The following is a 15,570-nucleotide window of genomic DNA, read 5'->3' as shown; positions in this document are numbered from 1 at the left end:
GTGAGAGGTGAAGGGATCTCACCAGCGTGCTTATATTCTCATTACCGTGTGTCTTTGGAGCCACATTAAATCCTAGTAATAAACCATTGATGTGAATGGAGTCTGTGCCAGAGATGAACGCGTTTCTTTGTATTTAAGAACAGAAGAGTGATTGCACTGAAAGCCTGCCTCTCAGGGCAATAAACAAAGCCTTGTTTGTATCGAGATATTCGGTTTAATTGGTTTGCTTTGAGGCAAAAAAACAAAGCAAAACCCAGGCTCTCCTTAATGTGTCTGCAGTAGCAATAACCTAGTAGAGACTGAAGACGGACTGCCAGCAGGTAAGGGGAAGAAGGGGGGGGGTGAGTGTGTGTTGTGGTCAAAAGCCTAACATCTTAGTTCCACATTTGTCAGTTTCTTTGGAACTACCATCTTCAGTTCAGTAGCTTGTTACAGAGAATCTAGAAAGAATGTTTTTCTCAAAAGGCTACAGTTCAGGGTTCCTCTTTTGGCCTCCTATGGTTTTTCAATCTTGACTGATGGCTATTTGGTGGCGGGTGGGAATAAAAGGCAATTGTAGCACTGCTCTGTCTAGTTTGAGCAGGCAAAAGCATATTGAGATGTTTCAAGGATCCTGTCCCTTTTTAATTTAAAGTCTCCTGCTTGCAGGATGGGGCCTATCCATTCCCTCAACCCCCATGGACCATGCTGTGGATTAGCGATGAACAGACTCTTATTTGCACCTTGACTAGTCTTTCTCGGTTGGCCCAGTGCCTTGCTTTTGTTCTGGGCTAGGAAAAGGGGGGCAAAACAGCTTTCTGTCCATTTCCCTCACTTCACTTTTAAATCAAAAGAGCTCAAAATTAGTCCAGGAATTATGAACCAAAAGATTTGTGTTCTGGATGCTTCTTTAAAAGTCGATTAACACATGCATGTGCAAAAGTTGTTCATGTAGTCTCATGTGTTTGGGTTATAATTTAAAATAGCTTCTCAGCATCCCCCCCCCCAATATAGTGTTATATTAATAATACTTTCCTGAGTAGGTGCTATTCTAGCCCTTGTCAACAATGGTGACTTTTGTTGTGTTTTCTCTAGGCACAATTCAGTGTTAGGGCCCCTCCAAATTGCTGTTCATTTTGATTTTTCAACATGCCATTGATACAAGAATACTGCATTAATGAAGTATTTATATTGGACCATCCACCTATCAGTCCACTTTATTAGTTGGTCTGTGATGGTTGCCCAGTGTTTCTGCATTATTGCCATTGGGAGGGGCACTCTTGCACTGTAGTGCATTCAAAGCAACACACACCTGAAACATTTGTGGTACGACAAGTTTCAAGATTTCAGCAGGAAGCTGCAGGACATGCATCAACTGGAAACAAAGTAGTATGTCTGCCCCCAAAACATGCAGGCTGGGAGTTGTAGTCTAGCTACATCTGGAAAGCACCACATTGACTATCCCTGCTATATAGAAGCCATTGAGTGTTGTGTAGCTGGAATGTAACCTACTGTACAAAGGTAAGAGTGGCTGAGTTGCTCCGCCCACTTCTTCCTCTGGCCTGAACCACCACTGGCAGGTGGCCCCTGGAAGGGAAAAACTTTCTCACCCTGGCATTAGAGACCATACAGTTTGCCCTCATAGAGAAGGATCAACAGTATCTCTTACTTAGTGGGTTTGGCCTTTGCTAATTGTAAGAAGGTAGCACACACTCTTCAAACATGTGCACTACTTGCCTGGTTTGTCAAGATTGCAGTTTCCAAATACTTGGTTCTGAACCTTGAGCTAATACTGTTAATTACCAGTATGGAGCTTTGAAGCCTTGCTGTTCTGTTCTGCTTTACCTTCAGCAGGAGGAATTTATGCAGTGGTGATATTTTCCCTAGCCATGTTCTCCTTCCTGTTGTGTTTCCTCTTTCAATTCACTTAATGAGAGTGAACTTTATACGCACACAAAAACATACTCTAGGTAATTAGGAAATAGATTGCATTCATCATGTGCAAGTCTGATGCTGTGGAGTCTAGACTTGGAAAATACTGCTTCCCAATTGCTAAATTTCCAAGAGCAGGGTTAAATGGCAAGGCTTTGACTGTGGTTGTCATGGCTTCTTCCAAGTAAATCTCTGACCAGAAGATGGGTTTCCAGTGCTGCAATTTAGAAATAAGCTCAGTGCCTCTACTTTCTTTTCTTTCTTTACTTAAAAATTATATTTTGTGAGTGAAGTATGTTTATTTAATCATCATGGTTTATATTGGTTAACTGACCTTTGGCCCACCAGATATTGTTGCAGTACAATGCCCATCATCCCTGATTATTGACCACGCTGTTTGGGATTGATGGAAGCTGGAGTCTAACAACTTTTGAAGGGCCACAGGTTAGTCACAGCTAGTTTATACGGAGTGCGTAGTTCAAAGATGAGAGGAGAATTAAGACTTCTGTTGTCAGTTTTTTTATAGGAGGCCTATCCCTTTAAGAATCCCTTCATTGTCCAACAGACTAACTATTCCATTTCAGAATGGCAAGCCTATCATGTCATAATAATGTTACTTAATGAAAAATTAGCATCAATGCAATGGCCCCCAGGAGTCTTCTTTGTGTAGGCCAATGGCCTATTCACCATAAGCAATGGTGATGCTTTCTTGGGTTGAATCCCAAAGCTGCTCATTTCTGCCCCCCATCCTCCAGTGCATGCTTTGGCTGTACTTTGAGTGCAGTTCATAAAACATAGGTTGTCCGTGAGCCAGTCCTGCTTTAGGGAAGAATGTTAATCGGTTGACGCATTTACTAGTGGTTAATGTGACTTTAGACTTGTGAGCTTACTTCATCAAAAACCTATTGAGTGTGCATACACTGCAAAAAAATGGAAATATTAAAAGAACAGCTAGTTTAGGGGAGTTCTGTATGCATGTGACTGTGGTAAGCAAATGTCAATCCACATACAAAGGTGTGTTTATGTTGCCCCTGGAAAAGGCTTAGATTTTTTTGGGGTCAAATCTCCTAGGGAAAAGAAAATCATCAATTGTTGAACAGTAGCCAAGAATACTTGCTGGCCCTCATTATTCAGGAGTTTCTGCATGAGTGGGATCACAAAGAGCTAAACCTTGGGTAATCTCTTTCTTTAGCTCTTCAGGCTAGTCATGTTTAGCGTCTTACATTTTTGGGATTGAGCATAATCTCCCACTGACTCAACGACTGTGGGAATGAGTCCACCGCAGTTACTTGACAACCTACCCACACCTAGATCATTGCGCATCAGTGGCTGAAAAAGAGGTGGATTTGAGTAGAGAGGGAACCTGGATGCCTCTAGAATGTCACTATTGAATTGTGGGAGCAATTCAAGCACATATCAGGAAATTAGAGTTTATGCATTAAAAAAACACAGTTCAATAATAAAAAGTAAATAGTAGCAAGGAAAAGTTTTTTTTTTTTAGAACAGGTAGAAGTGATTTCAGTGTGGAAGAAAATTAAAATTGTTGCTGGCATCCAACTACCTTGAGAGAGACGGGAATGTGCCTCCAGGGATGGAGAATCACAGCGCCTGCTGTGGCTGAAGAGACTGGTAACACATAACTGCAGCCTTCTGCATTGTTTTGCTGTGTTAGCAGCTCTGAAGTGAACTTTCCAGGGCACAAGCCTGGACAGTGTGTATGGAGGCCCTGGGCTGTGTGAACAAATTATAAAGAGGTGTTTCATTTGTGATTCCAAAATTCAATGAACAGGACCCATCTTTCAATAAATTTGCTTGGTAATGGCATTATATTGCATATAATTGCAATATAGTGGGTTTATGCAATTTGAAGAGGATTAAAGCATTCTGTTGCCCCAGCACAAAGAAAGAAACAGATATTTTGCTGCTGGGAAAGTGATAGGGAAATGCATTGGAAAATATGGAATGACCAAATGGTTAACATGAAGACACAAGCAAATAACGATGAATGCAGCTGGAATGCTCATTGTCGTATAATATCCCTACAAACTAATGGGAAAGAATGTTTAAAAAGACTGGATACAATCTAACGTCTGTGCAAGCAGATCAGGATGACTTTATTATTATTATTAATCGCCTTCCACACACGTGTCTTAGAGCGATGCACAGGATAAAATAAAAAGAGCTTTTAAAAGCAGCACAAAAATATAGTAAATGTGTTTTAAAAACAATGCAAAGAAGACTCCTGTAGCAGAGACTTATTAATATAGCTGAGAAAGCTGTAAAGATCATCTGGAGGAACCCTTGCTTATCTTTTGGTTCAGGAAAGCTTGCTTGTCTGGACATTGTCAGAACCAAGCAACTGTTTAAAAACTTGAATCAGGCATAACATTCCCTACGGTTTCTAGGGACACTTGTATGATAGCAGATACCACTGTAATATAAGGCTTCATTCTGTTCTCTACCAGCCTTTTGGTGACTTTTGAACCCTTTTGATTTAGCTGATTTCAGAAAGTTGAAACCTGCCCTATGTTGTACCGTTTTGGTTTCCTTGTTTTGTTTTTTTATCATCAGTGTGTATAAGTGAATTGTAGATAGTGCCTTTATCAGCAAGATTCTGCTCTGCAACAGTTCTGCAGGAGTACCCATTTTTCACTTGTCCTGCTGCCAATGTTCCTTCTTCTCACAATCCATTAGACGTTCAATGTAAGAACTACTTGCAAATATAAATGCAAAAAAATTAAATCGAAACTGAAAACCAACAAAACACAATCTTTTCTAAATATAAGTAATTTATAACATAAAATATAACTCATTTCTATTATTATAATAGATAATATTCCTCACACATGTGGTTTGTTTTCTTAAAAAAAACCAAAACCAAAAGAAATAAAGAAAATCAAATATTAACTCAGGTGAATGGTTGAAAGCAGCAAATCCTTTCATATTCAGGAAACAAGATCCCTTTGTTATGAATCATTGACATTTATTTTTCTTTCTTTCTTTCTTTCTGATATAATGCATTAATTCCATTGTAAGCACATACTCCCATGTCTTTTGTGTCACTTTTTGAAGGCATAACTTGTAATTGCCATATTTTGGCATATAAGGTTCTTGTTGTTTTAACTATGTACAAGGCTATATTCCTGATGAATTAAGCTACCCATGTAGTTTAACCCAGGCAGACATGTGGGCCAGGATAGATCTTGTCTAATAACAACTATTATAGGATAACTATTTTATTGTTTATTATAATTATCATTATTTATTTAATTTATATACCACCCTTCATCCAAAGATCTCGGGACAGTAGCACAAAATAATTTAAACAAAAGCAACCCACCCACCCCTGACACACACTTAAAAGGATGTAGAATATTAATTAGCCAAAGGCCTGGTTGAAGAGGAACATTTGCCTGACAGCTAAAGATGTATAGTGAAAGTGCCAGACAAACCTCCCTGGGGGAGAGCATTCCACAAACAGGGAGTCACTGCCAAAAAGGCCCATTCTCAGTGTTGCCACCTTCTGGACCTCTCTACTACCAATTTATGCCTTTCCCCTCTATATAAATCTCCCTTCGGTTTGAACAACCTGCAGTAAAAAAAAACCCTAGTTAGTTCTTTTTACTCCAGCAGCTTTTTCAAAAGCTTTAAAAAGATTTTCTTGATATAATACAGAGGTGAGAAATATCTAAGGGGTTCCATCGCTGGATCTATTTAACTAAGGGATGCATAAGCTTGTCTTGGTTTTGCTTGTGACTCTTCCTATCTCTATAGGGCTATAAAGAAAGGGACTGAGTGGTGACAGTTGCTTTCAACTTAGCAACAACATGAACTCTGGCCAATTGCCCTTGATGAATAATTAGTAACCCCTGAATGGTGCTGGGAGTAACTAGCTGGGAATGTATATGCTGCCAAATTCTGCATTGGCTGGAATTTGGCAGCAGAATTGAGTTCCTGCCAATTTTGAGTCCTAGAATGAACCAGGCACTTGCTGGAGTCTATAGCACTTTACACCCCAGCTCTAAATGGCTTCTTTGATGTTGCAGGTTGTACCTGGAGATGTGATGACACTTTGGCTGAGTAGGTTTCAGGGCTATGTAGTATGGATCGCATTACTGAAGTGGGGTGTTTGTAGATTTTTGACAATGTTCCATGCTGCTCCAGTACTCTTTGAAATGAGGAGACTACAGAGCGGTTATTTCTCAAGGCACAACTATCCACTTCAGGTATAAATAAGGCCTTTCTGAGTCTTCTCTGGATAGATATGAGAGGTGGGTGGGTGGAAATGGAAATCACCACACTTAGGTGATGTATGAACTATACTCAGAGGCGGAGCTAGCTGCTCCATCACCCGGAGCGGCGCACAGGCTGTGCACCAAGGGACGGGGCTAGCATCCCAGGGGGGCACTGCCTGCGGCGAGCAACCCAGGGGACAGGACAGCAATGTCACCCCCCTCAGGGATGACGCCTGGGGTGGACCGCACCCACCGTACCCCCTTCCTCCTCCAGTGACTATACTTAGTCACACACTGATAATTGTCACATTCCTATTTTTTGGCCTGAAATGATGGTGATGACAAGTATGACTAATGCTAGTTGGTGTGGTGCAAAATGCCTTCCCCCCAGGAAGCCACGTGCCAAATGCTTCTATACTTGTTCAACATGATACCCAAGCCAGGCATGATTTTGTTTGTAGTGGAAGATGACACAGAGGTTCAGTCCAGATCTTGCAGGTTCATTGTGCACCAAACCTTCAGATATGGCATTAACAGCCTTTGGCAATCTGTGTGTAGTGCGTATATTATTGATTCAATTAAAAGCAAAGAGTAACATAAGATCTGAAGGGGAAAGAACAATGCAGGACCTTTTCTTTTTCTTTTACAAAAATCTGTAGAACAGAGCAGTAAAATAGCAGAAGTGGGATTGGGAGGAGGGAATTGGCAGCAAAAAAGCTACATGCAGACTAATTATAAGTAAGGCATTGCCTTGTGAGCATGGCCATGACTTTAATATAATTATATAGTTTTATATAGAAATCTAAGCCGTTTCCTGATGTATAAAGGCAGGAGTCTCTGGTGGCATCGTGTTAGGAAACGATGACAGGAACAGAATCTGCATCCTGTGGTTTTTGCACATTACGGGAATGTCCTGTCCTATCTCTGCTGTCAGTTCTCGATTGCACAACCCAGGGTTTTGAGAGAGACCAAATTTGCTGTGAGGACTGGTCAGACTTCCTGCCAGTGCGTGACCAATTGGGGAAGGAAAGCCTTCTGCTGATCACACTTTGTGGTGTCCCATAAGGAACTGACATAAGAGAAGACTATTTCCAGGCCACTTTCAGGGTGTGAATCATGCCCCTTGTTCAATCACCACTTTCCTTGACATTTGCATGAAAATGTGATTAAGATGTTGAGAGAACGTGGGGATGCATATATCCTTTTTTATTTATTCTATCCTGAGATCCTTTGGGTACACATAATCTCTTCTGTACTGTTGCTATCTTAGAGTGGTAAACTTGCCCATAGAAGGATGGTCTTGTGTTGAGTGTGTATGGAGACCTTTAAACCACCTGGGCATGTTGGCTGCTTGTCCTAGATGCACCTCTCCTGTGGAAGTACTCTTTGTCTAACTTGCACAAGTTATTGGTAACACTTTGATGCAGTGACTCCTGTCAAAATGCAAGGAAATTGACTCTTCAAATGTCACTTCAAAGATTCTTGTAGTCCTGAAATTCTGATTGCACGAGTTCTAGCTGGTCAATTGGCCATCCTGTTTGGTGTTGATGGGAGCTGTAGTCCAACAGCATCTGGAGGAACGCAGGTTCTCCAATCCTGGTATAAAAAATGGATGTGTATGAACAGGAGCAATGACAGGACGTGGTAGAACGCAGCTCAGCTGTGGATCCTTTCCTCTCTTTTATCTTGATGCCTTTTGAACGTGTAGGAAGTGCAGAGTTGTGGATTTTCATTTACCTTCTTGTTGTTGCAAAGCTTTACTGTTGGGTTATGTGAGGAGTCAAAACGAAGGCAACTGTTTCCCTTTTTCTGACATCTCTGAATCCTACATGATCATGAGCAGAAGAGGATTGGGAAGCAGACTAGACACCAACTGGAAAAATTGGAGTAAACTAAAAACTGGGTTTGATTTATGTTTACCACTTGTGTGTTGCTAACTCTGACTTACTTCTTTTTATATCTACAGGAGATGAATTAAAATGCAGCACACGACGTGCACAGAGGACAGGATCCACCATGCACTGGAGAGGTGCCTTCATGGCCTCAGCAGAAGCACTTTCTCTGCTAGCACTTGGACTGGTAAGTGACTAACCCCATCACCATACCAGGATGATTTTTCTTTCCTCTTTAGTTTGCTATTGAAATATATTTGGATGCTTTCCCCCACCCTTTAGTGATTCTTATTGCAATAGCAATGTTTGTTCATGTGTAGTCAAACTATTAACCAATGAAAAGGGAAGCAATTCAGCATTTAAACAACGAACTGACGTTAATCCTCCTTCTTACCCAAACTCTCTTGATTTTTCCTCCTTCTAGTGAAAGCGCTTGAAAGCCTAACCAACCCCCTGCTAGTAAAAAATGTCTCATTGATAGTTTGGGGAATAAGATGAACATCACAGATGTTCCCAAATATTCTAGTATCAGTAGAACACTGGCCACATTAGCACACTACACTAAGGCAAACCATGGTTTAGTGCAAATGCACTAGCTCCCAAGGAAGAATTTTCAGCTGCTCTGCTCCTCCCTGGGCTTTTTAGGTCAGCACAGTGCAGGAGCTAAGTCAAGGTTTGACTTTGAACGCTGTGTGTCTCCTCCTTAACTATGGCCTTAAACTATAGGAGATTGTGGTTGAGGAGGAGAGATCTTAACTACAATGCTGGGCTTGGAAGACGTGCTAAGCCTAACCTTGGTTTTGTTGCTTTCCTCCATTGACCTAAAAAGCAAGGGAAGAGGAGCCAAATGAGCGCATGTTGATCTCCGGAAGCCAGTATTCTCATGTGGCCTTGCTAAGCTATGCTCTGACTTACTGTGGTGTGGAAACCAGGCCATTGCGCTGAGCTCTCATCCCACATGATGGGACATGTTTTCAGAAAGAAATCTGAAGCTAACTGGGGCTATGCAGCCATGTTGCCAGTTTACTGATTTGAAATCCTCATCCTACAGCCTCAATTTTTAGTTTTCAACATGGCTTTTATGGATTGTGGGGTGGGGTTTTTGGAGCCTCAAAATTCTTGATTTTTGCTCCAACCTCTTTCTTACACCAGAGTGGGGGGCAGGAAGATATTTGGCAACATTTACACCATGCAGCACTTAAAGTGCTGTGATACCACTTGATGCAATGGAAGGCATCTTTATAGGTTCACATTTTTATGTTGGCCTGCTCCAGGGTTTGGTGGGCATGGAGTGGGGCATGTGCAGCTCACATGTGGAGCCATGGTGGTTACAGCATCTCAGTAATGTTTCACAGCAATTGCTGGTTGCAAGCCATGAGCTGCCCTTGCCTTTCAGAGAACTGAGAGAGGAAATGCTAACCATCAGTGCCACCCTACGCAGGCAGCACTTGCTGGAGAAGGCAAGCAGTCCTCAGAAGAGAACTCGCTGTTTCTGTTCCAAGAAAAACATTTCTTGAAGCTCATCTTAAGCTGCCAGCCGCAATGGTGGGTGCTGCTGCCACCCAACTTTTTTTTTAGCTGTGCTGCTGCAGTGCGTTGCCATCTGGATACAGCCTTGCAGTGTGAATTTCCTCTGTTGCTGATCTAGCACTATTTTGCTAAACTAGAGGGGGAGGACCAAGGTACCAGAAGTTAAGGAAGAGACAACAAGGAGCGTAGCCAGCTGCTCTGGAATTTGCCTTCCATGCTGACCCTGCTATGATGATGATGATGAATTACAATAATAATTGAATTAATAATAATAATATAATAATTTTTTATTTGTACCCCGCCCATCTGGCTGGGTTTCCCCAGCCACTCTGGGCAGCTTCCACAAAAACAAAAAATACACTAAGATGTCACACATTAAAAACTTCCCTGAACAGGGCTGCTTTAAGATGTCTTCTGAATGTCAGGTAGTTGTTTATCTCTTTGACATCTGATGGGAGGGCGTTCCACAGGGCGGGCGCCACTACTGAGAAGGCCCTCTGCCTGGTTCCCTGTAGCTTTGCTTCTCACAGTGAGGGAACCGCCAGAAGGCCCTCGGCGCTGGATCTCAGCGTCCGGGCAGAATGATGGGGGTGGAGATGCTCCTTCAGGTATACTGGGCCGAGGCCGTTTAGGGCTTTAAAGGTCAACACCAACACTTTGAATTGTGCTTGGAAACGTAATACCCTGCCCTTCCCCCCTAAGGAGCAAACAGAGCATATAAACAATTTACAAGCAAAAACAAAGCAAAAATAGATTGAAACATTCTAAAAAAAATAAATTTAAAACATCTAAACACAAGTACAATTTACAACTTTCTAAAAGCAATTACAAGTAACAGCTGTGTCCTTCCAATTATCTTGAGGTTGCCAAGTTGCTAGGCCCTTACCTACCATTTAGATTCTTATTCTCGAATACTTAAACCCCCCCAATAGCTCAAGGTGGGACACTAGCTTCTCTCTCCACCCCCTCCATTTTATCCCTACAACAACCCTGTGAGGTTGATTTAAACTGAGAGACAGTGACTAGTCCAAGGCTACCCAGCTAGCTTCATGTTTGAGTGGGGATTTGAACCTGGGTCTTCACAGTCCTAACCACATTAAGCAGTATGCCACAGTGGTGCCCATCCCTGTGTGGTTTGCACACACTGCATCAGTGTGTGTGTCTCTTTCTCTCTTTTAATCCTTCCATGCAGGACCAGCAATTTAACCACAAAGATTCAAAAGAGATGCAAAACTTTGCCACAGATCCTGTAGCAGGAAGAAGATGGGGAGTAGTATTGTCTATGGGCTGCAATGGCTCTTTGCTTTTACTGCTTCACCTCAGGGACTCAATGAATTATGTATATTATGGATTGCTTATATTATTTGGACATGTTGCCATAGGAAACTTTGAGGCAGCTCTACCCTAACAGTTAGTGCAGATGATTTGTTGGAAATGTTGCAGGCTAATGAATTAACCCCAACTGGGAATAACTGGTGTAGGTCAAAAATACATTGTTTCCCTAATGCTGTATTCCAGGTTGTTCTTATCCCTAATAGGGTGGTAAATGCATTTTCTCTCTTGAAGAACTGGATCCACATAGTAGGTGACTACTGAGAAAGAAAGCTCATGCACTGTATCTTTTTAAAAAAATAACTCCACACACATCTCGTATCTTTCATTATGGTCCATGAATCTCTTTCATTTTGCCTATATCTCATCTAGCTCAAAATTGCAATGAACATCTGTCTTCTGCAATTAGGACACTGAGTGCTCTGGAATTCATTCCATGCTCAGAACGTGACCTGTTTCTTCATTTTTTGGCAGCTGGGCTTTGTCTGAACTGTTGGAGTCTCCAGGAGTTGGTCAGTCGTGATGCAGGGAACTACCTCATCCTTCTGGAGAAAATCTTGCAAAAGACCCAAGAGGTAAATCAAAGAGGGCAATAGGAAAGAATATTTGTACAAAGGGAGTTCTTGCTCAGTCTGATGCGCTCTCTCTCTCTCTCACACCCAGAATCTGGAATACTTCTAGTACAAATAAGAATGAAAAGTGGCTGGTTGCTTTGTGCATCAGCCCAGCTTGCTGCTGATTTCAGTTTGCTTTGACCAAGTTCTATGCTCTTCATGGTGTTTCAACATGTTAAAACAATTTAAAGCAAGAGAGTAGATGCACAGAATACCTTGCAACGGGAGTACTTCTTTCCAAAATGGCATCAACATGTCCTGGAGGAAGTCACTAGTTTTTGAGGCCATTTGTAACTCATTGCTCTGTATGTTGGAAACAGAATCTGGTGTTTAGGTCAGTTTGTCACTCACAGAATTGCTCCCCTCCTTTGCACCCTGGGAACCCATACATAAGAGGATATGTCCCACTTTTTAAATGTTTAGTATTTTACAGGTAATAATAAACCAAGCAATAATCCCACCCCCATCCAACCAACCTGCCCTTGATGTTGGTTGAATCTTGCTTGGAGCCAGCCATGTCTTTAGGGTAGCAACAAGGAACCTGTGGCCCTCTAGATGTTGCTGGAGCAAAAATCCCACCATCCCTGGCCATTGGTCATGTTGGGTGAGGCGGATGGAAGTTGGAGTCCCTGGAGGGGTTCAGATTCCTCACCCCCTTTTTTAGAGTGAGGTATCTGGCCTCAGGAGCAGTCTCTGGGGACTTTTAAAGGACAGCAGTTTGCCAGTTACTTTGTTTTGCACATTGCTGCAAGGAGTGGGCACAAGACACCATGTATATTACTTCTCCCCGCTGCTTCCCCACCCTGCAGCAGAATGTCTTGAGCCGGTGTTGACCTTGCTGTTTATGTGGCAATGCAGATACTGTGCATGGGATCCTATGGGATTCAGAGTCCTTGAGGATCGTGGGTTGACTTGAGCCCAGCTCTGCTCTCTGTTATGCTGGATCTGGAGGTTTGAATTTCACTGCTGGGAAAAAGAGGACAATGAATGAGTTAGAACACCTGGGTCAGCAACTGTCAGAGTCAAGTGGAGATTTCCTACTTCCTGCTTTGTCCAACACCTCCCCATTAGGGAGCAATTGTCTCTCACATGGCAGAATGTTGGGAGCTGCTTGGCAGGCTGAGCTCCCTGCCTCCATTGTTCCCCAGCTATTGTGATGGCAGGCCAGTGGGGAATTGAGGAAGGGAGACCCCAGCTTGTGGCATGCAAAAGGCTTTCCAGGACTCTTGTTTGCAACAGGGTCACAGCAAGGTTGCTGCCCAGGGAATGAATGTAGCAGGTTTTCCTGTGAACCCGTTCGTTAGAAGCTGTTTCCCCCCGCCCTTTCTTTTTAAATTGTTGTCAGACAGTATAACTTCCTGGCGGGTTTAATGGAGGCCCTGCCCTGGCTATTCTGAGGAATTTTTGGCCTAAAAATAGTCTTGGGCTCAACATGCAACAATCTGCAGCAGGTGAGAGCCTGCAAGAAGAAAATGTACTGCACTTAAGGGTACTATGTGCCACAGCATCATTATAGGGCCTTTCAAGAGCAGAAAGGGCCGTAGACGGGTTGTTCCCCTCTTCATGGAGCTAACCACCTCTCTTCCTTCTCTAGGAGATACTTCAGTTATATAAAAAAAAATAGTAATAATAAATAAAATGATAGTGATAGAAATAATAATAGTAATGAGGAGGATGCACCTAAGTTGTTTTGTTCACAGACCAAGGTCCCCTTGTGCAATCGGACTTTCCCTCTCCGCCCCCACCCCCCCGGTGCCCCTCTGCACCCACTAAGTCTGCTCTGGAGGGTTGGGGGAACCCCAGAACAAATTTAGGAGGCACATGTGAGGAGGAGTGCGGGAAAGTCTTCTTGAGCAAGTGGACCTAATTCTACTCACGCAATGCCCCCCTTAGCCCTACGCTGAGTTCCACGTAATAAAAACCCCCAAAACAAATTAGTATGATTAGTAGTAGTAGCAGCAGTATTCAGAGTCCTACATTTTAAAGCGGATGATTCTCTCTACTGGCTGAGCAGTCTGACTATTGCTTTCCAGCGGCTTACGTAAGAAAACCACAGCGTAAGAAATTTGACCTGGAGATCTTGATATCAATTTACCTGTGCTAGGGTGATACTGAGACCCTGTCACGCAGCTTCTGTTGTATTTTGTTGTGCAACTTGCAGCCTTTGCAGCTGTTCTGACTAAAGATGCAAATATACCATGTTTGGTTGCTGAAATGCTGCTTGGTTTCTCTTCTTGACAAAGAGGAACTGTGTAAGAACTTCCCCCTGTTCTCTCTCTCTCTCTCTCAGCTTACCCAGTGATATTCTACCACTGGATCAAAAATACCATATTGTTAGGAATGTTTACTAAGGTGTGCCAGGCACACCTTCTATATACAAAAAGGGAAATACAGGAAAAAAATTGTTTAGAATGGCTAGGAAATAGTGACACTCTTCTGAAATGTGAGGGCCATTTGGAGAAGGTGATTGAAGAACCCATGAATGATGTGACTGGGCTCAAAGTCACCATGGAGGAGCGACTTGCCACTGCAACAAATAACACCTGGAGAGTAGACTTTACCTAGAGAGAAGCAAATAGCAATCTTGTCAAGTCACACATCAATTCTCCTCCAAAGCTTCCAGGTGATCGGTTTGGGTAGCTTTTCTTTGGGTAGTTTTACCAGAATCTCACTTCCCTCTTGTGCTTTCTTTTCTTCCTCTGCAGGTCCAAGAGAAATGCAACTATGATCTCTTTGCTCCGCTGGCTCTGCTCTTCAGCTCAGCTGTCATGTGTGTAAGTTGTCCCAGCATTGCTGGAACGAATAGCTGAAGGCATTGGCTCTGTGGCTGTTAAAGTTGATGAGAAAACCTTTTGTTTTTGTTTAAAAAATTGTATCCAGCTTTTCACCATGTAGGACTCAGCAGAGCTCACAGCTATTCATACATACAAAATTAAAACATAGATTAAACTTTGAGTTTCCCTACTGACTCAGGTCAACCTCTGTATTCCTGATTTTTAGGAGAACCATTGGTAGTTGGGATATTTTTATCTAGCTAGATACTGAGTGCTGGTTTACACATGCATGCTCATTGTGTGCTGACTTGTAACACTGACTGATCGGTTTCATCACCACCAAAGAGCTTCTGTCTCACCTGATGTCAATTATTGGTACTCTTCAACAGAGGAAGTTCTAACTGTTGACTGCAAATTGAGTGCTGCAAGGATCCATTGATGAATTCTATATGTGTGTGAACCCCCCCCAAAAAAAACCCTATTTATTTATTTGTTCTGTTTTTTTATATGACTATAGCAAAGTCAAATTACACTTTGGATTTCACCTTGATGCTTTGCTTTGCTCTGTGTTTGATGGTGGTGTGTGCACATCTTTTGGGGCTATCACTCAAAGCATTCAGCACTGTTGCTCAGCAGGGGAAACTTGAACTTGAGCCCATGTAGCACCAGCCCATCTTCTTTTTCTCCAATGGCTTCCTTGGTGGGGGGCGGGGATTTTGCTGAAGGAACTTGATCACAGCGCTGGCAGCTGAAGCTGGTGGTGGGAAATGTGCATGGTTAAAGTTGCTGAATTCCTATATCTGGAAGAAGATAAGGAGATGCTGGCCTCCATTTCTTGGTCTATTTATACCACTGCTATTTTCTTTATAGACACCACACTTTCCTTCAGAGTCAGATTTCCTTCTGAGAGCCATGAGGACATACCAAGACTTCCTCACCTGGCCTGTGCCATACTGTAATATCTGCCAGGAGCTCCTGACCTTCATCAGCAATGAACTCAAAGCCCCAGGTAAGGATCCAGATTGTCTGCTCCCAGCAGGATTCCTTCAGCCCTCTGTGGTGCTGACTCTTCCTTCTTGGGGGGGGGGTGTGCTTGGTGTTGATCAATTTCTGAGAAACCTAAAGTTGCACCAGTACATTTATGGGCCCTATAGGCATTGAAGCTAACTCTGTGCTATGAACTGGAGTGGGCTGCATACATTGTGGCAAGGGTTATTGCCAACAGTGCAATTATAGTCAAGACAGTGATCCTGATAGTTGATTTTTAAAACACTCGTAGCCA

General features: G+C 42.7%; 1 protein-coding gene across 5 annotated transcripts in view; it reads left to right on the top strand.

Annotated features, from left to right (window-relative positions):
- The window catches only part of PIK3R5 (phosphoinositide-3-kinase regulatory subunit 5), a 53,156-nt gene that overhangs the window by 20,219 nt on the left and 17,367 nt on the right, over positions 1-15,570 (top strand). For all 5 annotated transcript variants that reach the window (XR_014544232.1, XM_083597708.1, XM_083597711.1 and 2 more), the window contains exons 2-5: positions 8,113-8,225; positions 11,375-11,475; positions 14,220-14,288; positions 15,159-15,297. Coding sequence is in view for 4 of the 5 variants with exons in the window: in XM_083597708.1 (XP_083453834.1) it covers positions 8,126-8,225; positions 11,375-11,475; positions 14,220-14,288; positions 15,159-15,297 (409 nt within the window). In the remaining variant the exon portion in view is untranslated. The remainder of the gene's footprint in view (positions 1-8,112; positions 8,226-11,374; positions 11,476-14,219; positions 14,289-15,158; positions 15,298-15,570) is intronic.

The sequence above is a fragment of the Podarcis filfolensis genome (assembly GCF_964270895.1).
Source record: "Podarcis filfolensis genome assembly, chromosome: 2".
Taxonomy (NCBI): domain Eukaryota; kingdom Metazoa; phylum Chordata; class Lepidosauria; order Squamata; family Lacertidae; genus Podarcis; species Podarcis filfolensis.
This window is presented reverse-complemented; position numbering and strand designations above follow the sequence as displayed.